The 26926-nt window shown below is 42.0% G+C and overlaps 3 protein-coding genes across 3 annotated transcripts in view; all 3 read left to right on the top strand.

Annotated features, from left to right (window-relative positions):
- Positions 1 to 6131, top strand: part of slc4a1a (solute carrier family 4 member 1a (Diego blood group)) — a 12552-nt gene extending 6421 nt beyond the window's left edge. Inside the window, exons 14-21 of the mRNA XM_080524357.1 lie at positions 1791 to 1985; positions 2429 to 2674; positions 2884 to 2973; positions 3200 to 3366; positions 3478 to 3719; positions 3860 to 4029; positions 4480 to 4653; positions 5153 to 6131. Coding sequence (XP_080380483.1) covers positions 1791 to 1985; positions 2429 to 2674; positions 2884 to 2973; positions 3200 to 3366; positions 3478 to 3719; positions 3860 to 4029; positions 4480 to 4653; positions 5153 to 5218 — 1350 coding nt within the window. The 3' untranslated portion in view covers positions 5219 to 6131. The remainder of the gene's footprint in view (positions 1 to 1790; positions 1986 to 2428; positions 2675 to 2883; positions 2974 to 3199; positions 3367 to 3477; positions 3720 to 3859; positions 4030 to 4479; positions 4654 to 5152) is intronic.
- Positions 6132 to 7583: 1452 nt separating this feature from the next.
- On the top strand, positions 7584 to 19925 carry ubtf (upstream binding transcription factor). Its single transcript, XM_080524901.1, has 22 exons — positions 7584 to 7812; positions 7927 to 8041; positions 10298 to 10350; positions 10607 to 10803; positions 11221 to 11304; positions 11442 to 11597; positions 11758 to 11822; positions 12059 to 12185; positions 12337 to 12447; positions 12554 to 12687; positions 12799 to 12940; positions 13064 to 13105; positions 13223 to 13327; positions 13599 to 13754; positions 14010 to 14156; positions 15669 to 15779; positions 15865 to 15953; positions 16044 to 16233; positions 16345 to 16392; positions 16506 to 16574; positions 16666 to 16794; positions 17533 to 19925. Exons 3-22 carry the CDS (start codon positions 10314 to 10316, stop codon positions 17638 to 17640), a joined length of 2247 nt encoding a protein of 748 aa, XP_080381027.1. The 5' UTR covers positions 7584 to 7812; positions 7927 to 8041; positions 10298 to 10313; the 3' UTR covers positions 17641 to 19925.
- A 213-nt stretch (positions 19926 to 20138) lies between these two features.
- Positions 20139 to 23210, top strand: tmub2 (transmembrane and ubiquitin-like domain containing 2). The gene is made up of 3 exons (XM_080524802.1): positions 20139 to 20217; positions 20798 to 21384; positions 21777 to 23210. Exons 2-3 carry the CDS (start codon positions 20813 to 20815, stop codon positions 22162 to 22164), a joined length of 960 nt encoding a protein of 319 aa, XP_080380928.1. The 5' UTR covers positions 20139 to 20217; positions 20798 to 20812; the 3' UTR covers positions 22165 to 23210.
- Positions 23211 to 26926: the final 3716 nt, after the last annotated feature.

Here is a 26926-nt window from a genome sequence, read left to right as displayed (position 1 = left end):
CATCTGACCCCTGATTCTGATTAGAGTCCTGAGCCACTGAGTAGTTAGCCACACTACTGCTTAGAGTAAATAATCAGGGTGTGTTAGTGTTAGTCGTATTGTACATGACTTACAGTGCATTCTGAAAGTATTCAGACCCCATCACTTTTCCCAAATGTTCTTGTGTTATAGACTCAATTTAAAATTGATTACAGTTTTTTACGATTGCTAACTCACCATGTTCAATACTGAAACCACAGTTTCACAACTCGTCATACAGTCAGCAGAGCAGAAACCCATGTGAACAAAACTGTGACTCTTTCTCTGTGATTTGTGCATTGCTTTCATACAGAATGCATTCAATGACTACGTTCTCCAAATGCCATAACACTTCTCTCATTCAAACTCCCCCACTTGCAAAATACTATGTATTTGTAACACATTTTTTCATTGCTAACATACTGTGTTCAAAACTCTGAAGAACACATTCAAAACTGAATTATTTGGTGCAATTTTGCAGTAATCATATTCCTATCATATATGACAGAAAGCTCGCAATAAACTGTTTTTTTGCACAGTGTTTGAGTGTGCAGATGCTGTTATTTTGCACTCTATTGATACTCTTCAGTTCCAGAACCTCAGCAAAGTCTGATAACGGATGAGCGGTGGTATTTTCACTATTTGCAGTAATCATAATGACATGTCTAGAAAATATTACAGTAGCAGAATATATACAATGAAATGAAATAGACTAGATGCATTGCCTGGGAAGACATTAGATGAGACCAGATGCAGACCAGAGGGTGGACCAAAATCCTCAGGAGTGAGTCATTTTTGGTGTGATTGCTATTGTATTGTAGGCCTGGAATTTCAGTTTTTCTTTTTTATTTGAACTTTGCATCTTCCACTTTATTTTTCACTTTTCATTTTACACAAGTAAATGTAGTGTACTTTGAAGTAAATGTACCGTAACTTACTTTCTGCAAAGATACTGAAAAAAAAGGATAAAACAGAATACAGTACATGACAGTGTATGCTTCTGAGTGAACATTGTTGACAGTGTGTGGTTGAACGAGCTTCTTTTGAGACATGAATGAAGTCATTGGCCAACATGAGTGTTACGAATGCAGACTGTATGAAGAGTTGTGAAACTGTGGTTTCAGTATTGAACATGGTGAGTTAGCAATCGTAAAAAACTGTAAATTAAAATAATTTGGCATCAATCCACACACAATACCCTGAAACATCTTTTTTTAAATGTATTTCAGTAAATGTATTCAAATTGAAATACAATAAATACCCCATGTACGTAAGTATTCAGACCCTTTGCTATGACACCCTTAAAATGAGCTAAAATTCTAAATCAGAGACCATATAAAAACAAAGATATTGATTCCTCAACTTATTGAGTGATTTCTTAATGACATTTTAGCATTTTAGATCATTTTAAGAGTGTCATTGCAAAGGGTCTGAATACTTATGTACATGAGGTATTTCTGTATTTGAATAAATGAACTGAAATAAAATAAAAATGTGGTTTCACTTCACTGTGTTTCACTGTCATTCTGGGGTATTGTGTGTGGATTGATGGCAAATCATTTTTATTTATTCAATTTTAAATTGAGGCTATAACACAACAACATTTGGAAAAGGTGAAGGGGTCTGAATACTTTATGAATGCACTGTATACTTGATATCATCACATGGATACTTCTGGCATCCACCACCTAGATCTGAATCATTTCAAAAGCTTCAATGCAAGTCATGAATTAACATGGTCAATTTGTTTGATTTTTCATTCCATCTTCTAGTTTTGCAAGTCCCAGGAAATGGAGTACATTGTGGGCCGTATCTGGGTTGGTTTGTGGCTGGTAATCATTGTGGTGATCGTTGTGGCTGTGGAGGGCAGCTTCTTGGTCAAATTCATTTCCCGTTTCACCCAGGAGATCTTTTCCATCCTCATCTCCCTCATCTTCATCTATGAGACCTTCAGCAAGCTCATCAAGGTATAATTTCTCCACCTAATATATCCACATCAGATTATTTAGATTTGATTCAACCTAACTTTGTCATTGCACAGAGTACAACAAAATGCTCTAGGCACAGGGTCAGCCATAGTCAACGCCCCTGGAGCAATTAGGGGTTAAGTACCTTGCTCAAGGGCACAACGGCAGTGGTAGGCAACTTAGATATGATGCCAGCAACCCTCCAGTCACCAGCACACATCTGGCTCCCCCCGGAGGCAGGGATCGACTTTCCGATTGCTAGCCGGCCTCTCTAACCTCTAGGCTACCTGCCGCCCCAACTTTATTTTTTTTCACCACTGTCTAACAAGGCTGTGCACTCATTGGGAAGTAATTTGTTTTCAGTGAATCGGGCTGACTCTAATGGACAGTTGATGTTTTACTCTACTTAATTATCTACCCTCTACTCTTCTCCTCTCATTCAGATCTTCAAAAGGCATCCTCTGATTCTGAACTACGACCACTTGAACGACACTATAGATAACCCCTTCCACCCAGTGATCACATCGCACGTGGAGGTCCACGAAGATGGCAACGTTACCATAAGAGAAATGGAGATTGAGAGGCCTTACCCTAACACTGCCCTGCTCTCTATGTGTCTTATGTTTGGCTGTTTCTTCATCGCATACTTCCTCCGTCAGTTCAAGAACGGAATATACCTCCCTGGCCCTGTAAGACCAATGGCTCTTTTCAACTGTAATGGCAAAAAGCAATTCTCCCCAAAAGTATTAATCTAAACAAAGAATTGGTGTTCCACCCATTAACATTATTGTGAACTAAGCTAATATGTACAGTAGTTTACAACCTGTAAGGTGATATTCGTGGTACCCTCTTTTGTTGATGTGGTTGCTTTTAACTTTAAATGTTCCCTCTCATCCAGCTCCGTCACATGATTGGAGATTTTGGTGTTCCCATCGCCATCTTTATCATGATTTTCATTGACATCTGTGTTGAGGATTCCTACACCCAGGTAAGTGGTTTATAGGTGCATGGTTTATGACCTGACATGTATGTGGTTAAATATTTAACCACATACACATCAGGTCTTAAACCATATGTATATATATATATATATATATATATATATATCAGTCTGCACTGTTGATCTTAAACCGTTACTCTATCCTCACAGCTGTGTAATATGATACATAAGGCATGGACTAAATACATAATCTGTTTTGTGTGTACTTTGGCAGAAACTGGTGGTGCCCAAGGGTCTCTTGGTGTCCAACCCAAAAGCCAGAGGCTGGTTCATCAACCCCATGGGAGAGAAGAAGCCCTTCCCAATATGGATGATGTTTGCGAGTGTCGTCCCAGCTATACTGGTCTTCATCCTCATCTTCCTCGAGTCCCAGATCACTACGTGAGTGAAATCGTATGAATGCAAGCATGTCTCCTCAGTTCTATATCCCACAACCCCCTTCTCATTGTTTGACCTCTGACCCTGGCCCTCTCCCCCGCTGTGGGGCTACAGGCTGATTGTGAGCAAGCCAGAGAGGAAGATGGTGAAGGGCTCAGGGTTCCATCTGGACCTCCTCATCCTGGTTACCATGGGGGGCATAGCTTCTGTGTTCGGGGTGCCCTGGCTCAGTGCTGCCACTGTGCGTTCCGTCACCCATGCCAATGCCCTCACTGTTATGAGTAAGGGGGTAAAGCCTGAGATCGAGAAGGTGCTGGAGCAAAGGATCAGCGGTATGCTTGTGGCCACCATGGTTGGTAAGTGTTACCATAGTACTACCCTATACTGAGCTTGAGATGTTACTGCCGGCAAGCAGACAGCATACTGTATTTGTAATCACAATTCCTGTTGATCAACCCTAAGACACATGGACACTATTCACTTCTGTCATTACCAGGTCTGTCAATTCTTATGGAGCCTATCCTGAAGATGATTCCTATGACTGCTCTGTTTGGAATATTCCTCTACATGGGTATCACCTCCCTTAGTGGGATACAGATGTGGGATAGAATGCTTCTGCTGATGGTCCCCAAGAAACACTTCCCTCCCGATGCCTATGCTTCCAGGGTATGCTAACTTTCTCACCTGATTCACCTCCTCTCTCGCTGTGTTCTTTATTGTATAATCATTATTATACAACACACTGTGACAATCACAATCTCATTCTCCCTAAAGAATAAATTATTCTATTCAAGTTGATTTACTATTAATAAGTCAACTTGGCTAAGGTTTCTTACAATAGATTCTCATAGTATCAGGGTAAAATACTTTGAAACAAAAGATATAACTCTCAGACCATGTTTTATTACTTACAGCATAAGTTAACAAAATCAGTTACAGTATTACAGTACATTTTCATTGGTTGCAGTTTCACACTATTTCTGTGTTCAGACTAAAAAATATAACAACATACCAAAACAAGGAAGGAATTACTAAGGAAAGTAATAATTGTCAATATAGAGTACATACATGCAGTACTCTTCCCCTTAACCCCCTTCCCTTCTCTCCCTATGGCAGGTGTCGGTCTTGAAGATGCACTTGTTCACTCTGGTCCAGCTTGTGTGTTTGGGCCTTCTCTGGATGGTGAAGATGAGCCCCTTCTCCCTGGCTCTGCCCTTCGTCCTCATCCTCACCATCCCCCTGCGCATGTTCATGACCGGCAGACTCTTCTCAGTCAAAGAGATGAAATGTGTAAGTTGCACTGGCCTGCTCTCATGTACACTCATGTGAACCTCAACATAGTTTTCACATTTTAAAAACTCTAAAGGAATAGTGACATAGGGCAGATAAAAACCATTACAACATTTTTTTGTGAAAGGCTGCAGACAAACTCAATGCAGGAATGGAAGGTTTTTCATAAATGTTTTTTTTTTTATCTGGCTTGTCATATAGGCCAGTTTTTGAGGAGTGACTAGGGTGTCGTTGACCCATTCACATGTGTGAAGTAGATTGTGTAGATTCACTTAACAAAAGTAACATTATTCGGCATTGTACATATTAATACAGAAATATAGATATATTATTGGTAGGTCTTGACAGAATCTACAAATAATCAAATCCATCTTCAATAAATAGTAATGCTATTCTCATTGTGTTATGTTTAAGTATTTGGTCTGATTTGATGTACTGTAGGTTTTTTACAATTCAGAGGCTGTGTGTTGCTCTGTTGTGACTGTGTATCCTGTTGCAGCTGGATGCTGATGATGCCAAGGTGAAGCTTGATGAGGAGCCAGGGGAGGAGTGTGCGTTGGCTTAAACAACGAGATAAGACCTCTCAACTAAAAAGGATCCAGTGAACTCAAATAATGCTTTATTAGTGACCAGTATTTTTTCTTAAGTAAAACATGTATTAGTATGCACTGTGAAACATATCCTTAGAAATGTTTATTTTGTGCCAATTGTCCTAAAACCTAATTGCAAATGGGTTTATTCTTGTGCCAAGCTAAAAGAAAAGTCTCAGGTAAGCATTACACTTTGTATTATTTCAGGAAGTACTTAGTACCAGTAAAAAATAACCTCAATCTCTTGATTACTCTACTACTTAACAATTCCTTAAATATAGTCCCATATCATTCATACCAACATAACCAGTACTACACAGACCAACATAACAATTTAATATTCTAATACATTTTATGGGACTGTTATGTTTTGCCCTTTTTCTGTACTTTTCTATCATAATTAAGTTATTCTACTTGTTAGTCATTGCAGTTTGGTTTTATGCTTCAGTGTGGTGAATCATGTCTGCTTATTGAAAGAAATTGTGCATTTGATCCTTAGCCATTGCTGTTTTGTTTAGTTAGTTTACTTATGATAGAATGTATGGAGATTAATCAACTTCTGTTTGTGAGTGTTCAGTATTTACCTCCAGTAATGCTTTCAGCATTGCAAAGGTTGGGAGCTGGAATCCAAAATGGATTGATAGATTGTTCGTTTTTACGTTTTAACGTAACGCATTGATCTTATGATGAAGGAGGGGGAAACGTGTAAATATAGCAAATTAATCAAAGCAATTACTTTGGCTTTATTCTACCATTATCAATCGAGTGTGCAGACTGTAGAAGGGAGGATGTATGTGTATTTGTTTCATTTGTATGTTTATGTGCTTGGATCACTGTACAACTGCTGGTTTGGTTTTCACCCCCTCAATTAAAGAGATTTTAATTTGACTCGGGAATTCTAACACTATTCATCATCATCATCATCATCATCATCGTCATCAGTGAGAGGAGGGTCACCACTCCACTTATGGTGCACTGGGAATGCCGATGCCACTCCACCACTGTTTAACGAGGCTGTGCGCTCATTGGGAAGTCATTTGTTTTCAATGAATCTGGCTGACTGGATTGGATGGTTGGGTTACGCCCACAAACAGACAAGGTGGAGTTGAAAGAAATTACATCAGGGGTAAAAATGAAGCTGTCAAATAGCTGCCTACACTTTGCTAAAAGGAACACCACTCCGAGAAAGTATAGGCCTTTATCCATGGAATTCGATGTTTCGCTGCTGACATTTGTCATCAAGAGTCGAGACGAATAGGCTATAATAATAATAACGTTAACGCCAACTTTATGCTCAAGTGTTCAATCGTCTAAAACACCGCAAATTATAATTTAATTCTGATCATTGTTGATACAATCAGTGAAACAACAACAGTGTCACTGACAAAAAGTTACACTAAAATATCGGTAATGTCAGACCATCAACTTTTGCATGGTCTGCACCAGTAAGTAGGATAAAAAAAGATTCGTGGTAGATGACTGCCTTGGTTGGCGACGGCAGCTCGGGGATCTAAATGTGGAAAAACGATAGGATAGGCTATGCTTCTCTGGATCATGAGTGAGGGGCCGGGGAGAGATCGAAAATGCGGATGTTCTCTGCTAGAGAAATGGTCGGACCGAGAGAGCTGCGCGTTGAGTGGAAAGGAGAAAACAAGTGAGATGGAGGCGGGGGGAAGTGCCCATCTCTGCGGGGACTGGAGCGCCTGTGCCCTGGACCGGCGGCGCAGTGCTGGCTAACATTCAACCCACCCCTTGTTCCACAACGAGATCGACTCACGCTGAGACAGGTAAGGCTTACAGCCACCTCCTTCGTTCATGTTCGATCAACAAAAACAACAACGAAAATACACAAGCGAGACTCCCTCAGAAGTAATATTTTGCGCGGCTTGGTACGTTTTATTTTCTCCCGTTAAATAATTTGAATGTCTTGTAAGCCTTAATGTTAGCGAAACATAAAGCTAGTGGATGGGGGCTACAGACCGAGGTCGCCATAGCCGAAGTTCTCGTCCTTTACTACGGGTAAATGAATTGGTAAGGCTTGTGCATAATAAAGTGAAAACATAAAACTCCGATTTCATCACCGCATCTAAGCATTTAATTCGCCGATTTCTCTTATTTCATGGTAGAGTCGACAACGAGCTATATTTCCGCGCCTAGACCTCCATGCGGCTGTTGTCGGAACAGCCAGCCGCCTCTCTGGTTAGCCATCAGGGATCTGGGTTTAATATCTCACCGTGTACCATAGCTCGCCCTCTCTCGCCTGACTAAAGAACCGTTCAACGCCAACCTGTGAAAACCCGCCTTCTGTTCTGCCATAGCTAGATGCGTATGACCCTGGAGCGGGACAGGTTAGTTGCACACCCTGGCTTAAGTTACTTAAAAAGCCCGTTTGTCGGTGAGCATGCAAGACAGTGCGCCATAGGAGCTGGTCACGGTCGTATGCCTGTAGCATGGCGGCTCTCTAGAACCGTCGTCGCGCCAGAGAACCACTCGCAATCTTCTCGGATGTCTCATTTTTTCCTTTAAAATAGTGCAAACTTGCTCCGATTTACCCGCGGAACGAACCATTGTGAGTGATCAACGATTTACAATGTATCGCCATTTGAGTTGTGACGATTAGTAACGTTGTTACAAATTATTTTTCCGTTTTCTCCATTCCTCCTGTGTGCCTCCCCACCCCCAGTCTTTTGACGACCCTGCCTCGCTGTCCTCCGCCATACGGCTACAGACCCTCGTTTACACCGTGTTCAGCCTACGATAATAAAGATATATATTGAGTGAACTGGTCGTCTTGTACGGTGAGTGTTAATTTAAATCACCCATTTGGGTATATATCAACACTTAAGCTACAGTATCTTAAATGTATCTAACGAGACTGATTTTTACACAGATTAGTTTACCCCCTCACGCGGAGATCGGGGGCCAGTTTAAGCTGGCTAGGTCAGCGCTTAGGTCGCCAGCAATTCTTTTTGGATCATTCATACAAAACTAGGCCAAATTACAGTATTTTCCCCCCAACTTTCAAGACTTCGAAAACATTCAGATGCGATATATGTTGATCACACCGATCATTTATTTGTAAAACTGTTATTTTAGCTAACTGGCAAAAAAAACTATCCACCTGGTAAATCCTGTCGAAGTACCCAAGCTTCGTCTGTCACTCACGGCCTAGCTAAAAGTTGTCATTTTGTCACGATTGTTGTTTTTTACTTGCTTTTGTAATTACAATTTAAATGACCGCAAGAATTTGGCATTGGCGTCTTTTCTCAAATGGCCTTCGAAAATAGTTACATTATATAGCCTACAGCAACTTGCTGAAATTAAATCAATCTACTAAGTGTCGCCAGCTAGCTAGCTGTTTTAGCCAGCCAGCTAGTTAGCTGTGGGTTGCATCGGATCTGGCTAGCTCGCGGTCGTTGGCTCGGAAGCGGTGGTGGAGCTCCCATTGCATTACTGTGTTTGGGACATTCCCTTCAAAATCCATATAACACGACCGAATTATTAAACAACTTATCACTATATAACTTCTATTGAAACGCAACATTTGGTCCAGTTGGTACATTTAGACGCCATCCTGGATTATAATCTTGATTGTCAAAACAAGCTCGCGCACCAAGCATGCTGAACAACAGGCGGTGGTGCAGAGAGCCGCCATCACTGTTTCGAAATCGGCTACGCCTCGCCCAAGAATGTCCTGCGATTTTCGCTTCAATGATTGATGTCAATTTCTAAAACTGAAGCAACCAAAAGCCAAGAAAAGGGCATAGGAGGACAGTTACCGATCAATTTATTATTAAAAAAGGGTATTATTTCCACCCTCCAGCAGCCCCCTCGTAGGACTGGGGGCGATCAGAGATTCATGGCGGAGTTGCACGTTCAGCGCTCTGTCGGTAGTGAGGCTTTGTCGAGTGGTGCATGTGGTAGTGATGTTCCCTGGCCACCATTCCACCATTCCCCCTCGTCGGAGACCGAAAGCAGATCCCCGTCCATGGTCAGCTGGTTACAGCCTCCAGCTGCCTGTCTCTCTCTAAACGTTCGCTGCTTCCTCCTTCCGTGGTACCTCCCCACCACCACCGCGCCGAGAAAAGACTCCATTACCGACCGACCGAGAGGCGAAATGGTCGACATCGATGCGACTCAAAATGAGTACTAGCTAGTAGTCTATGTTGTCGAATAAGCGAGACTACATTTAATACATTGCTCGGCGAAGTACTCGCCACTGCCAGTTGGAGCCTTCTGTTCTGCAGTGTTATTTGAGATTTGAAGCCGTCACAAGCAATAGCCTGTCTCACCATGTAGCGTAAACGTTTAGGGGCGGTGTAATGTAATGGACACAAACTATTATGTCGAAGTGGTTTTGAAAGTCTATGGTTTGAAACGGCTGGAGTTTCCAACCTAGACATTACTTTTAAAAATATCAATATTAGACTATATTTGAAACGTATAAATAAAAACATTCCCATAATAATAAATAAGATGTCGACTGTTGTATTTGGTTTGGAGCAATCCCGTGTTTGTGGTTTCGGTATAACAATAGGCACAAGTTAAAATACTGTTAAAATAAAAACGAACACAGTAAAAACAATGTTAGTCCCAACAAAATATCACTTTAGATTTCAACACAGTAGCCATAACTGTATACTCCTTGTTTGCCCTGACATCACAGACATTTCTGAATCCCTATTTCTAACACAATGTTAGACCTTGTTAACCTTGATATGAAGTAGGCCTGAGGCTTAAGTGCATGTTGCTGTTAGGGGACGTAGGGCCGGTTTCAGAGACAAGGCTTAAGCCTAGTCCTGGACTAAATCACACTTTCAATGTAAAATCTCCATTGAAGATGTTTTTTAGTCTAGGATTAGGCTTAAGCCTTGTCTGTGAAACCGGCCCCTAATGTTGTTAGCAGAGGTAACCAGGATAGTTTTTTGGGGCACTGTATACCACATCGCTGTCATGGTAGTGTGAGAACGTTTCTGTGTTGTTTTTCTACCACCATAATATAAACTGCATTGAAGAAAATCATAGTAATAGAGCTTTGTTCTGTTTTTGTGTAGAAAGAAGACCGTACAGATGAATGGAGAGATGGAACCGCCCACTAACGTGCTAGGTAAGATCATGATCTTTGCTAGATGGTATGGCATACATCATTTCTATTCGGTGCTCTGTATGTAACGCATGAGGTAAACTTCATAACCAATGGATAAATACACATTTGCACATCCAATCATTAAGCTTGTGTACGGTTCTCCAGTGCTATACTGCCAATTAGGAACAAAGGAAGCATATGTGGACTCCAAAACACCAACAGTTTTACTGTTTATATGTTTGTAGATTTACAGACTGTTCACATATAAAAATGTTAGGTATCTGTCCTGGTATCACTTTAGTGTGGACGCAGGATGACATGCTGAAACTGCTGGAGTCCATAAAGATTAACCTTCCCCAGAAGGACGTGACAAAGTACAAGACCTCTGAATCCCATCTAGACTGGGAGAAGGTGGCCTTCAACTCATTCACATCTGACATGTGCAAACTGAAGTGGAATGAGGTCTCAAAAGAGGTAGGCTGGCCATGTTCCCCTCGTTGTTTGGTCCAGTTTTTAGAGAATATGTGACAGCAGCTGGTGAAACCGGGAACAAGTCGGCGACCAATCAAAATGTTCAGACTTTTATTCAGAAAAATGTACATAATAATTGCAATGGATTCGGTGAGTAATCCCCAGTACTTAAGTACACTAACTAGGTAGTAGTGGGGATTACTCACCGAATCCATTGCATTGCAATATTTTTGCTTGACTAGTAAGCGTGTCATTGATTTTCACGTTGACATTTATTTAAAACAATTTCTGAACATGTAGTCGGTTGCCGACTTCCCAGTTTCACCAGCTGCTGTCACATATAAGTGGATTTATTGTAAATTCTAGATGTACATATCTGGCCTCTGTCTTGTGTTCATGTTATTCATGTCTTTGGTACAGATCCGTAAATTCCGCACCTTAACAGAGCTGATTTTTGATGCACAAGACTTCATCAAGAACCCCTACAAGGGCAAGAAACTCAAGGTAGGCTTGCATTTGTTCATTTATATAGTTTTTTATTTATTCTAAATAATTGCCAAATGGTATCTGAGCATATCACATTACTGAGTGGTTGTTGCTCATATCGTTTCAATCTACTTTTTTGTTGTTGTATTTAACAGAAGCATCCAGATTTTCCCAAAAAGCCCCTAACGCCATACTTCCGCTTCTTCATGGAAAAGAGGGCAAAGTATGCCAAGCTGCACCCTGAAATGAGCAACTTAGACCTCACAAAGATCCTTTCTAAGAAGTACAGGGAGCTGCCGGAGAAAAAGAAGGTCAGTCGCAGGGGGTGGAAAAAAGGGATAAAGACATGTAGAAAAAGGGAGAGAGGGACAAAAGGGAGTAGTGGAATGGACAAACATAATAAGCCTGCATTGGTAGATGAAATTCATTTCATGGCTGTGCTTGCTTCATCCCCTGTTTTTATGACACTAGAAAAGATATGTGGAAGACTTCCTGAGGGACAAACAAACATTTGTGGGCAGCATGTCCAAGTTCAGGTAAGTTTTTAATTATTTGGGTTATCGGCAACTAGAGTAAATATCAAAGCTTTATAAATAGATTTATAAATATCAACAGCCACATAGTTGATCTTCATTTATTTATACCTGTGTGTGTGTGTGTGTGTGTGTGTGTGTGTGTGTGTGTGTGTGTGTGTGTGTGTGTGTGTGTGCGTGTGTGTGTGTGTGTGTGTGTGTGTGTGCTTTATACCACATGTGTGTTTATGTGCATATAGGGAGGAACACCCAGACCTTTTGGAGAGCATGACAAAGAAAGGTTCTAATGTCCCAGAGAAGCCCAGGACTCCTCAGCAGCTGTGGTACCTGCATGAGAAGAAGGCCTTCCTCAAAACACACCCAGATGTGAGTCGCTGTCCCTGTCATGTCTTAATGACTGTTAGAACTTACACATGCATGCTCACACACTCTGTGTTAACATGTTACAGTTAAACTATATCCCTGTCTGTCTAGCTAATTATGTATATATTTGTGTTGTTGTAATGTTTGATGCCAGGCAACCACCAAAGACATTAAGGACAGTCTTGGGAAGCAGTGGACCCAACTGACTGACAAGAAGAGACTCAAGTGGATTGGCAAGTCTCTGGAACTGCAGAAATCGTATGAGGTGAGAGCACAGCAAAGTGTGGTAGTGAAACCATATCAGCCACGACGGACTATTTAAATTAGGATTGGCTGACGCTTTACCAATGACTCTTGGTGGTGTTTCTCAGGAAACCATGAAGAACTTCATTCAGCAGCACCCAGAGCTCAACATGACCCAGGAGAACATTGTGAAATCCACCCTGACCAAGGCTGAGAGACATCTGAAAGACAAATCTGATGGCAGGCCGGACAAACCACCCCCGTGAGTCATCTCTACCAGAAGATTGTTTGCCCCTCCCAATGGGGATTATGTTATCTTATGTGTACAGTCAGGAGTTAGGTTACCATGTTTAGTTTTTTTGTGGTGTTTCAGGAATGGTTACTCCATGTTCTGTGCCGAGTTGATGTCGAGCATGAAGGACGTGCCCAGTACAGAACGCATGGTCATGTGCAGCCAGCAGTGGAAACTGCTGAAACAAAATGAGAAGGATGCCTACCAAAAACGATGCGAGCAGGTCAGTATTTTAACTGTTGTGTACTATTCTACTCGTATCATACAAGTGAAAATTAAAGCATTTCTCAAAATGACTTCCCGCCACACACTTAAGTCTTAAAAAATCCCTGTTTATGTCTTTCAGAGAAAGAAAGAATACGAAGTTGAGATGAACCGGTTTCTTTGCGTAAGTTTTTGGTCCCCGTTCATACGTGTGTGTGTGTCTCTGGAGTCTCACTATCAATTTGTTTAGCGATTCAGAAAAATAACAGTATGTGTTGATATACTCTGTGTATGTCTATAGAGTGTATCAGAGGAAGAACAGCAGCGTATCTTGAGCGAGCAGAAGATGATCGGCTTTAAGAAGGGCGGCAGTTCAGCCTCCAAAAAGAAGAGCTCCAAAGCAAAGGTAAAGCACACTACCTCGGCATCACTCAGGTCAGCAGAGCTGTGAGCTCTCTAGCAAACACACCATCACAACAATAAACCTGTATTCCTAATGCATCAAACTCAGACCATACTTTGGTTGAATTACAACATAATGTAAAACATACATTCGGTCCAATTTACTCCGCCATTCAACGATGAACGTAGTGCTCTGGGTCTGGTGTAGCTTTTTCTCTATTTGCTTTGAGGTTGTTGACTCCCTCTATAATGCTTCATCATTCCATGACTTGCAGGCCAGCTCAGAGAAGCCCAAAAGGCCCATCTCAGCCATGTTTATCTTCTCTGAAGAGAAAAGGCCCAAACTGCAGCAGGAGCGACCTGACCTGTCTGAGAGCGAGCTCACCAGGCTTCTGGCGCGCATGTGGAATGAGCTCTCAGATAAGAAGAAGGTACACCACTCAGCTCAATCCCCAGTCACGCACACTACACACAACACAGCCCGGTGTCCACTCCCAGGGCTCAGATAGGAAAAGGCATTAAGCAGCAAGAAGGAAAAACAGTGTTTAATATTACTGTGCCCGTTAACTAAATGATACAACATTGGGTTGTGTCAATCATGACTGCAGTTACTTTGGGGTGGGTTTCTGTCGCTCTGCCTGTGAGTGTTGGCTAATGGTTGATGGTTGTCTTTCTTGCACCTTTAGGAAAAGTATAAGCGCCTTGAGACGGTGCTAAAGGCTGAGTCTGATAAGAAGGGGCAGGAGGAGCGCAGCCGGCTGCCAGAGTCACCCAAGACTGCAAAGGACATCTGGCAGCAGAGTGTCATAGGAGACTACCTGGCTAGGTTCAAGGTACAGGTACAACTGTCTCCCTGTCCCAATTTCCCTCAGAACTGTCCATGTCTTCCCCATTACTAGACGCAAGCATTAGGGATGGACGGTTTCCAATTATTGAAACCGAAAAACCGTCAGAGAGTAAAACCGCGGATTTCCGGTTAACCGAAAAATACAGTAAAAAAAAAAAAAAAAAAAAAAGTAAAAAAAAAAAAATAAAAAGAGCGCCAATTTCAAATAATTGAGCCCTACTGCTACAATACACTCATGTCGAACACCATTAAAACACCGTAAGCACAGTCGCAACACATTTAGGCTACTTAGTTTCACAAATATAAGTGGAAAGGCAGACTTTTGTAAGCTACACCATACATGAAAACACATGAACACTTAACACACCAGCTCCGCTGATCCAGGGTGCACGCCTGCACGGAAGATCATCTCTTGGAACAGCGTCTTCATTGAATGAACTGCTTTCTCAATATCTTGGTTCTTAGACAAAGTTTCAGCTGCTGCTCAATGTATTTAAATATTTGAATACTGCTCAATAATCACTGAAATATTAGACTTAGAATTATGCAGTGAACATACTTAAAGCTTTTCATAAAAACCACATGCCGCGAGACTGACTCGTCCTGAACTGTCGTAAGTCAATCAACAAAGAATGCCCCATCAAAATAAAAGTGCCCATGGTAGAGCTGTCAAAATAGAGCTTTCAAAATAAATGTACTAATACAGATAGAGATAAATACAGAACTACCTTTGCGTCACTAAGTGACCGCGTATCTTCTGAGACATGCGTTCTGTCATCACTTTCAGTAGCGCCTTCACACACAGTGGCGCTGTGCACAAACACTCTTGATCCGTATAGCTCTTGTTTTATTATATTGTGGTTTAGTAAATACTGCACTTGGAGTTACATTCAATGCATGATTTGTGCTATAGAACATAAATACAGTTTGATTGATTGATTGATATCAAATCAAATCACATTTTATTTCTATAGCGCATTTCTCACAAAAGTGACCCAATGCGCTTTACAGAGAGCAGCGAAAATGATCTTATTAAATGTAAGCGAGTAATTGTAAAAAAACTTTCCTATCTACCAATAACTGAAGGCAACTATCTTTCCCATAGAGTGATTCGTTACCCTTAAATATAATCCCAATTAGATATTAATCCTCAGTTATTCTTCACAACTGACCAAACCTCTCACTCATTGCGCGGCAGATTCAGACTGTATCATTGTTATTTTCACACACGACAAACATGTGACATGTTCCAGTTTTATTCTTATTCTATTTTATTCTTCTAAAAAAAAAAAAAAAAAAAACGGTTTCAGACGGTTTTGATAAAAAACCGTTTCTATTTTTATAAACCCCGGTTTTCGGTTTAACCGAAAAACCGTCCATCCCTAGCAAGCATGTAATGTATAACTACTACTGCTTAATGTTTTATATACATGCATTGATCATAATTGTAATTTTACTGTGTATTGACTGTCGCTCTCATCCCTCCTGTGCTTTACAGAACGACCGTCCGAAGGCCCAGAAGGCCATGGAAGCAACCTGGAACACCATGGAGAAGAAAGAGAAGATCATGTGGATCAAAAAGGCAGCAGAAGACCAGAAAAGATATGAGGTAAGGGGAAACCATGGGCCTAAAAGTGAAGGCCCATCCAAAATAGTTCATTAAGTTGACATTCTGGTTATCTTCTGCCTGACAGAGAGAGCTGAGTGAGATGCGTTCTCCTGCCACGTTCATTGCCTCAGGGAAGAAGATGACGTTTGAAGGTGAACCCAAGAAACCTCCATCGTGAGTGGCTTTTTTTTTGGGTATGTTTAGAGATTTAGTGTGATGAGTAAATGTATGTAGGAGTTTTTCTAATCTAACTTATCCTCACAGAAATGGATATCAGAAGTTCTCCCAGGAGATGCTGTCTAATGGCGAGCTGAACCACCTCCCTATGAAGGAGCGCATGGGGGAGATCGGAGGTCGCTGGCAGGCGCTGCCGCAGAAGGAAAAGGACCGCTACAAGAAGATTGCAGAGGAGAAGCAGAAGCTGTACAAAGTACAGCTGGAGCAGTGGTTGGCGGTACGCAATGTGATTCCTATGTATCGAACATCTCACCCTCATGAGTGCTGGTAAATCTTTGGACAGAAATGTATGGAGTCCTTTCTGATTAAAATTCTCCTTTTTTCACAGAGCCTGACCTCGCAAGAGAGAAACACCTACAAGGAGTACACCTCACAAGTAAGCCATCTTGTGTTTACGGCATGCCTGTGATGCCATAACTTCCATCCCTTCCTCAACCTTTTTTCTTTCAAATATAAATGTTCATATTTATCTCCTGTTGACTTCCTCAGAAAAGAAGGAACCCCGCAAAACCAGGAGGCCCTGCTGCCAAAGTGAAGGCCAAAGTTGTCAAAAAGGAGGTGAGTTTCAGTTCAATGTAGTTTGACTTCTCGGCTTTATTTTTTGGTCAAACAGGCTGGTTATTCATCTCTTACACTATTCTACCTTCAGGAATCAGAGGAGGAGGAGGATGATGATGATGACGACGATGATGATGATGACGAGGAAGAGAAAGCCTCATCAGAGGCAGATTCTTCCAGTGGAGACAGTGAGGAGGAGGATGACGCTGATGACGACGATGTAAGCCTCTGCTGTCTCTTAACCATATTATTAATTATTAATCAAACATTCCGCCTGGATTTATTTTGTTTTTATGTGTCAGAAAATGTCCTAGGAGTAAGAGTGCTTTTGCCCCTTTTTCCAGGATTACTTCAGCTTTCAATATATGGCAGTTATTTAACATTAAGTGTGTAATAACAGTTATGAGTTTTGAGTGTTATGAGTGTGTAATAACAGTTTTAAGGGAAGAAAAACACAAAAACCGAATTGAATTTTACAGGGTTTTAGTAAAGTGTGATTGCACATCAACAAAATATTTAGCATGTTCAATTTGAAATATCAACTATATGACATCTGTCCAAGAAAGTTTATGAGCAAAAACTGCTCGCTCGTAATGCCGCTTCTCTCTTGTCCTCAGCTCTCCACAGCTTCTGCTTTGAATTACCGTAATAACCTAATATGGGTAGAAAGCGAAGCTTCTCTGCTTTCATGAACCATTAGATTTTTATTTTTTACATATATAGTTTAGGAATTACGGTAATGACAATGCTTTCAGTTTTCATGCGTTAAAAAAGTATCGCAAATAATTTTTCATCTCACCGATTTCAGTAGTCACATATTTGTATCGTCACATATTTGTATCGATAATTAACTGCATCACGATGCATCGTTACATCCCTATTTGATATTCATCTTTTTTATTACAAATTACAATGGGATGACATCAGGCTAACAGTTTTTGTGTGACACCTCTTCCAGAATGACGAACAGGAGGATGATGATGAGGAGACAGAAGATAAGGAGAACAAGTCTGAGAGTAGCAGCAGTGAGTCAAGCTCTGATGGGTCAGAATCTGATTCGGACTGAAACAGGTCAACTTTTACCCGAGAGACTGAGCAGCGCTGCGCTGAGCCAAGAGTCCAGGGAGCTCTGCCATTGTGCCGACCCTGCTCTCCTCCCACCACCAGAGGGAGCCCCTGCACCACCACGTCCATTTCGCACTCCCCTTTCTTTATTAGTGTTCTGTATGAGGAGGGTGAACACCCTACCCCGTTATGCCCTTCTTCCATTATCCCTACTCCCCCAAACCTCCACTGGCCATCTCAGAACACTGGGCTCAGGTTACACCCAGGGGCCTTCCATGGCTAACACGTGTACAAAAAGCTGTTTTTTGGATAATGGTTGAAATTTGGCCCCAACTCTGTTTGTATAAATCAAGGATGGATCCTAGCGTCCATGCTTACAAGGGAAGGGGGATGTGGGGAGTTGTGAACAGGCCTCCTAGAGCCAAAGAATCTATTTGTGTGGTGGATTACTTTGAGGTGGGGGTTGCAGGGGATCAAATAATTGCACTCTTGAGAATGTTTCCTTTAATCCTTTTTCTTCAGCGCCTCTACTTTCGTTCTGCTCTCAGTTGTTGATGTGATTTTTATTATTTGGTTCTTAACGAGGTGGTATCTTCAGGAAAAATTAAGCCATTATGAATGTCTTTTCGTTGCTGGAAATTCTGAGATCTTGCTATTTACCCACAGTTTCAGTCAAAGGTTTGGATGCATTAGAAAAATGCCTTTCAGCTGTCATTGACAGTTTGAGTTCAAAGGACCTGGCTATTTATTTATACTACAATGCGTCCAACCTTTACATACATTTCAGAGGATCTTTGTAGAACAAGTCCAAGACAATTTATGTTTTACTCTCATGTTGGTTCTCACGTTTATTTTGTGGTTTGGATTGTTCCTCAACGGTGTGTTACGTTGAATGTTTCTTGGTGGATTCAAAGTAATTTATCGTTAACGTTAGCGATAAAGAGTTGCTTGCACACTCGGAGTACAACTATTTTTGCCCAAAGTGGAGATTTGAGACTTAATTCCGAATTAGTTTTAAATAGACTATGTTGTACAATTTAATCTTGGTGTTGATTTCTTCCTTGAACCACTGTTTTACATTTTTATTTTTTATCTCTAAATCTGGTTGGTTCCATTTGAAAATCAGAAGATACATTTTAATAGAATTTGTGTGGAAATTGGTCATCGCTTTTGATGACGATTTTTGAGAGCTCTTCATTTTTAGTCTGATGCTTAACCCAAAAAAGCTTTGCACTTAATGTAAGCCTGCCCCACTCTTCTGCTCAACCGCTACTTTGGTTTGATTGGTTTGTTCTCTCTCTCTCTCTCTCTCTCTCTCTCTCTCTCTCTCTCTCTCTCTCTCTCTCTCTCTCTCTCTCTCTTTTTCTCTTTCTCTCTCTCTCTCTCTCTCTCTCTCTCTCTCTCTCGTGTGCGTGCATGTGTACCTGCTTTTTGTGAGTGTGCTGTCAGCATCCTGTGTTGTGTTCATAACTGTGTAGTGTGTATGTGCCTGCTTGGGTGCAGGGGACACTTCTAATCCTGTTATCACACCAACACCTTGAATGTAGGTATACAGTTTTTTTTTTTTACGCCTTTTTCTCAAAATAAGCAAAGCTTAATTGTGTCTCTGCTTAGTGCTGTCTTATTGGTTTCCACCTGGACAGAAGACCCACAGCATAGTTTTTTTTTTTCTCCACAGGTTAGTCTCAGTTGTTTAAAGGACAGTACTATATCAGTCTGATACTCTTACAATCTACAAGAAGGGTTGGCATTGACCCAAATGTAAGGTTGAGTTTGACCATTCTGAATCTCATTATTATTGACTGAATAAAACCAGCATGGTGGGCTATTTATATTTTGGTGGGGAAATGTGGGAAATGAAATGTAATGGCGGGTTGGATACTGGATTTGGGGAAAGAGTTTTGGGGTAATTAAGTTGCCAATGGGAATGGGGTAAATACGTAATGAATTATGAATTATGAATGAATGAATTTAAAAATAAGTAAGGTATTTGTAAATATAGCTTTTTTGTATTGAGTGGATATAGTTTGATTTGTACTTTTATTTGACAAAGCCTGGCCTTGTCAGTGGCTCCATCTGAGGCCAGTGAGTCCATAATGCTCGCAGGGGAGAAGTTTTTGATTTCATTTGTCTGTTTTAGTTGTAACATTTCTCCCTATGTTTGTTTCTTTGTAGAATGACTAAAAGAGAACAAAAGCGTTACAAATTTGTACTGCTGATCATTTGACACATTTTGATGTTTTCTATAGCTAAGTGTGTTCTTATGTCCCTGCAATTTACGCATTTGGGCAAATAAATTCTTTGGTCTTTAACTATATTAAAATTAAATTCTTTGGTCTTTTTAATTATTTGTTTATGTAAGCTTGTAAATGCATGGGAAACAACAGTTCAGAATGCTGACCAGGGACCATGGCAGCAGCGTCCCTCTGGTGGCCTTGTCTTGCGTGCGCACTGACTACGCAGGGATGACGTAACGTCATCTGTGTTTATGTGGCCCGAGCCTAGGTTTTGATTATCGGGCTGTGTGGCTAAGTTAGCATAGTAGCATGTCTTCAAACATGATCTGATTACATAGCAGGTAAGCGCACATATACTCTCATTAACTATTAAAACGATTATACAGCCATGAGGTGCATTGATCATCAACGTTTTAGAGAGCAGCTGCCTATCTTGACAGAAAGCTATAGTGACTGGGTCAATGGACGAAGGTCGTCCTTGTTGACTGCTCGTTAGCACTGTTGACTGCTAGCTAGTTCGCTAGCTTGGGACGTGTATAGTTTATGTTCATTCACTCCAATGGCTATACTATGCAGTATATTATAACCAAATGAGCAATACGCGGGATCACTTTGCCAGCTAGTAAATACACGTTCCCTGCTTGCTAGCTAGCATGCTAACCTGCTAACCATACTTTGTTGTTAGCGAGCTAGCTCATTAAATGACCGAGACTTATAGCTAACTGGCCAACTCATTCCGTAGAAATGGCTAGACAATTGCCAGACCACCACTTATGACATTTGAAGTTTCGTTGTAAGACACACAAGTACACCGATATTTGCATCTATTATCTTCGGACGAATTCCTCTCTGGAAATGTATACAACAACAATAGACATATGAAGTTATTCACTGCAGCCTGTCATCGTTCCCATCCCACAGGTATCGAGCACAGTGATGGCAGTGTGTGCACTGGCCATGTTGGATGGGATGGGAGAGGAGGTGACTGCAGCAGGTGGTGTGTTATTCCTGGTCCTGGCCCTGTTGTTGGCTTGGTTGTCCACACATGTGGCTGATCGGGGGGACCACATCCTGGGCACCATCCTTACTGTCGGGGCCCACGCCTCTCTCATTGGGCTGGGAGGCCATGACAGCTACAGTGGAGGGCCTCCGAGTGCAGACACACCTGAGCAGCAAACGCCTCCCCCTTCACAGGAGAACAAACCAGAAGAAGGGGAGACCGGGTCTGAAAGAGGAGACAGTGAGGCGACAGGAGAGGGGACTGCAGGGGCCGGAGTGGACCTGCTGTTGAATATCCAGGTAAAGAAACCTCATAGATACCAGCCTGATGAAGGTGATGAGGAGGAGGAGGAAGAGGAGGAAGAAGAGGATGATGATGAGGCAGATGAGGTTCCAAAGCTAAGCCCAGTGGTGTCCACCACCAGCATCACTGTTCGCTTTAAGTTCCTGAATGACACAGAGGAGGTGGCTACGCTGATGCCTCAGGATACAGTGGGTCTACTAAAGAGGTTAGTAGGACAGGGCTGATTAGAATACACACACACACGCACACGCGCACGCGCACACGCACACACACACACACACACACACACACACACACACACACACACACACACACACACACACACACACACACACACACACACACACACACACACACACACACACACACACACACACACACACACACACACACACACACACACACACACACACACACACACACACACAATACACTTGTTTGCTCCTTTTTTCTAGAACTTTTTTTTTTTTCTTTTTTTTTTCCAGTAACAATATATTATACAATACAGTTACACAATAGATTGATAGATCACATGACTAGTCCTAATCACCTCTCCCAGTAAGCTTTAACAGACACTTCTCTTTCTCTCTCCTGCAGTAAGTACTTCTCAGGTCGGGAGCGTCAGGTCAAGTTGATCTACCAGGGCCAGCTACTTCAGGACCCCAAACGAACTCTGCTCTCCCTCAACATCATGCACAACAGTGTGATCCACTGCCATGTGTCCCAGGCTCTGCAGGAGCCTAGTCCAGAGGAGACAGCTCGCTCTGGGACAGGGACTGGAGCTGGGATGAGTGGGGGAATCAGGGCCGCAGGGGTGGCAATTAGCACCAGTAGCCTGGTTGTGCCTGTGTTTGTGGTTATGCTAGCTGTGGTCTGGTACTTCCGCATCAACTACCGGCAGTTCTTCACAGCCCCTGCCACCATCTCCCTGGTGGGAGTCACTGTGTTCTTTAGCTTTCTGATCTTTGGGATGCACAGCCGATGAGGAGGATAGGAGATGTGTCCTCTGATTGTGTCTGAATGAGGCCAGGGGAATGATACAGAATAACATCAGCAGCAGTTGGTGTCTGAGGAGGGGGCAAAGCAAAGACTCGGGGGGTGGTGCAGTCACCATGGAACTGACTGGAATCCCTTGTGTGCGTGTGCCTGTGTTTGTGCATGCACCAGCAAATAGCATTATGTGAAAGATTGTATGTGCAGAGATTCAAATAATCTGTAATGTGTGTTTGTTAGTATACAACTGAGGTTTTACTGGGCTGTCATTTTAATTCTCATTAAAAAAAGGGGGTGATTCAGTGGGTCCAGTTCCTGCTGGTCTCTACAGGGTAGAATCATCACGTCACACCCATAACTGCAGGCTGCTTATTCCACTTTGTCACCTATATGTTTTTAGCCCGTTTGTCTGTGTGGCTTGATCTGTTCTGTGCTAAATTGTATCAGAAATTAGGATAAAGCTTTGCTTTTGCATCATGAACTCACATCCTTTCATCTCATACACGTTTTTTTTGTTAACATTGCTGAATTTCAGGGGGGCCGGGGGGGCTGTATGTGTTTGAATGAGCAAATAATTTTCTGTTTTGCAAAAGCAAAACAAAGTGATCATTGTCAAACTTGAGACTTGAATCTAGAGCATCTTGACAACCATGTATCGCTGTACTGTTATTATTTCTATTCCATTTCTTGTTTTTTGGGAAGAGCTTCCCAACACCATAGATATTGAGGACTGCAATGGTAGCCTTACAAGGCTGACATTTTGTAAGGATTTTCATTGCTCAATTTACCCAACGCCGATGTTATCTTAGGTAGGAATGATTTAAATAATATAAAAAGTTGTTGAAATTAAAAAAATAAGCAATGTTTGTTTTTGAAAACACTATGTAAATATAATGTATTTACTGTAAATAGAATGAAAGAATGAATCGGATAAAACTGCATCTGGCACTTCAGGATTTTTTGTGGGGGGCTTTGACACAGATCCGACTGATAATGTCTTAAGGAATCTCTTTACCCCCAATGTTGAGATTGTTTTCCTCTTGCTTCAGTGCTGATTCAGATTAAAGCGTTTCAAACCATGTCCTTCTGCATCTTCCCTCACTATTGGAAGAGTAACACTTCTTGTCTGGTGTTGGACACAATGAAATTACGCACAACGGATCTAAATGACACTTGATTTTATTCAGACAAAAAGGAGATACACATGATAAACAGGAAGAAAAAAAAAGATCTGCATCACATTCATATACAACGTTTTTTTTGCACATGCACACATACACGTGCTTGTGTATGATTTTTTATTTTATTTTTCCGTGAAAATTCACTTTGTATTGTGTTCTTTGTCCGCACTCATATTGTCAAGTGACACGCAGATATACACACAAATAAACAGAGCTACATATTAGTAACAATCAGGCCAGTCTTTACCCTGTCTGTAAAAAGTGCCTAATAAGTATGAAAACAGGAGACAATTATTATAGATTCTCGCTCCAAATAGTCTATTGGGCATCTCAAACAGGTCTGATTAACAATGTATAACAAACTTAACACATAAGCTAGCGATATGAAAATGTCAAAACTGGTTGAAATGTTCCAGGCAACAGCATTGGTATTTCTGTAAACATATACCTGCAACATACACAGAGTAAATATGCAAACAGACAATGAACACTTTGAAATCGAGTGCAACTCATGCACAAGCTTGGTCTCTTTGCTGTTGCTTAAAGGATGAAGATTGACTTCTGAGGATTATTGAGCAAAAAGCTGAAGAAAACAGGCAGATTGTATATAGAGTACACCCTAGCATTATTCAACAGGAAGCAATGTGAGATCAATAGTGTTGGTGATCTGTAGCATAAGCAGGCTGTAAAATACTTTTGACAGATTTATGTAACTGAACAGACGGAGAGGAAGAAGCATTGTTACGCATGAAGAGGTGGAAAGATACAAAGGTTACTGAATATACCGTGGGACAGTTGCATCTGACTCTAGATTAATTGTACACATTATACAACATGTACAGTATAGGTATACAAAAACACACTGGCTCACTCCATGATACATGTCATTATCTGCATTTACACTGTCAAGTATAGACAAATCAAGTTCACCTTCTTACTCAACACGCAATGGCACAGTCAAATACACTGGTCAATGTAAACAAAAATATCAAACATAAAAAATGGCAGGCATACACATCCAACGACAATGGCACATTCAGAAATGCATAGTTACCTGAAATTACAAGATGAGTACAAATGAACAATTCAATCACTCATTCACTTTCTCACACACAAACCAACAAACACACACACAACTGTGCAATACAATGCGATCACTGACAAAGCCACCATTCAATACCCCAATACAGGTTCGAACACAAGATCACACCCGTTGGACATCCCCTCCACCACAATAATGAATAGGCTGAATAAAGGGATACCACTGAAACCAATTTGAATCCACAAGTCCCATCCTAAACAGACATACTCACCAGCAGCATAACACTCCCCACAGGTTTGGTGCGTATGTGTGTCTCTCTCTCACCTAGGAGACTGGATGGTCCCATGCCTGAAGCAATGCAATCCAATGAGAACTAAGGCTGAGATTTAATCCATTGTAGATAGCAGTTTGTAGCACTTAAAACTGCAGGATGCTGGACGCAGCATTCATTATGAAATCGGCCACAGGGCTTTCTAAATCAACTGTCAACTGCCTCCATCCACAACATGATCAAAAATCAAATTCACAAATGAAACTACAGTGCGGAAATCAGCTACCTGCAATAGATTAAATCTCAGACATAATCCCTGATTTACAAACAGCACAGGATGAAGCATGGTTATAATATCAGAGGTGCTGTATCCAGTTATGAGTGAAGAACACTAATGGCGCTTTTCCACTATACGGCCCGGCTCGTCTCGGCTCAGTTCGCTTCGTCACGCTTTTGAACAGTTCTGGATATTGGCGCTTTTCCACTATACACAAGAGACCAGGAACGAGTAGGAGGAGCAGGAGATAGTAGGCGGAGTTACGCGTCATAACAGTGTCATAAGATTCCCCCCGCTATACAGATCAGCAGGGGGAAATGCGATAAGAATATTGTCAAAATGCAGCACTATCGTGCACAGATCAGCCTTACAACATGTAATGTTAAGTGCCTGTAACTTGCCGCTTTCAGTTCTAGTAGACTAGTTTAGATCTCGCAACCAGGGAAATGCCGACACAATTCTATTTTTATTTCTCCTGACACGTTGAGTAGTTTGAATCCGCTGTAGACAGCTCCGGTTTCGGAGCAAGACTATCGGCATTAGTCAAATACATGCTCACATCAAGTCATCCGCTCACTGCTGTCCATCAAAAATGGCACATCCATCAATAATATTACATAATAACAACTGCTCTGATTAGATTGCTTAGATTGTTTAATACATCAACGGGGGGAAAGCGAGATGAACTCGCGAGTATCATGCTTCATTGAACGGAAAGTCCTATCTATCCCATTCAAAGTTTACATTTACATTTAAATTTTTGGCATTTAGCAGACGCCTTATTCCAAAGCGACTTACAATCAGTACATTTTAAAACTAAGCATGTGAATCAGCAATCACCATTCGTTGCAGGAAGACTAATCTAGCTCAGGCCCGGGGCCACTGATAGAAGGAAAAACCTTCTCCCTATCGCCTTCTACTAAAACTTTTGTTTTGTTTTGTTTTTTTTGTTTTTACTGGAGAAACTGAGAAACAGTACAAGGGGGGCAATAGAAGTTCTTAGGGACACAGTAGAGGGGAAAGCGGGTGTCTTAAGGAGACGTAGTGGTGAGGGTCAGAAGATTTCTCAGGAGGAGCAGTTAAGATGTAACCTGAAGAGATGGGTCTTCAGTCTACGACGGAAGATGGGTAGTGACTCTGCCGTTCTGACAGCCGTGGGGAGCTCATTCCACCAGCGGGGAGCCAGTGTTGTGAAGAGACGTGATCGGGCAGCCCGACTGCTGTGTAGAGGAGGTGGGGCCAGTCGGCCAGCCGAGGTGGAGGAGCGGGCAGGGGTTTGGGGGGTTACCATTTCCTTCAGATAGGCAGGGGCTGTCCCTTTAGCTGCCTGGTATGCAAGCACCAGGGTCTTGAATCTGATGCGAGCTGCTATCGGGAGCCAGTGCAGGGTGCGAAGGAGAGGGGTGACATGCGAGTATTTGGGGAGGTTGAATACCAGCCGGGAAGCAGCATTCTGGATGAGCTGCAGAGGTCTAATGGCTGAAGCGGGGAGCCCAGCCAGGAGTACATTGCAGTAATCCAGGCGGGAGATGACCAGTGCCTGGGTCAAGAGTTGCGCTGCCTCTCTGGTAAGGAATGGTCGTATCCTTCTGATGTTGTATAGGAAGAATCTGCAGGAGCGAGCCGTTGCTGCAATGTTCTCCGCACAGGATAGTCGGTTATCCAGGATCACTCCAAGGTTCTTGGCTGTCAGGGAGGGGGTTACAGTAGAGTTCTCCACTGTGATGGAGAAGTCTTGGAGAGGGCAGGCTTTCCCGGGGATGAAGAGGAGCTCGGTCTTGTTAAGATTGAGCTTGAGATGGTGGTCAGCCATCCAAGTTGAAATGTCAGCGAGACATGCTGAGATACGGGTTGCCACGTGTACATCAGACGGGGGGAAGGACAGGAAGAGTTGAGTGTTGTCTGCGTAGCTGTGGTAGGAGAGCCCATGTGAAGAGATTACCGAGCCAAGAGACTTGGTGTAGAGGGAGAAAAGTAGGGGCC

Source organism: Nansenia antarctica (assembly GCF_963989245.1).
Source record: "Nansenia antarctica genome assembly, chromosome: 2".
Lineage (NCBI taxonomy): Eukaryota > Metazoa > Chordata > Actinopteri > Argentiniformes > Microstomatidae > Nansenia > Nansenia antarctica.
Note: the sequence above shows the minus strand (reverse complement) of the source record. Positions and strands in the feature narration are given on the sequence as shown.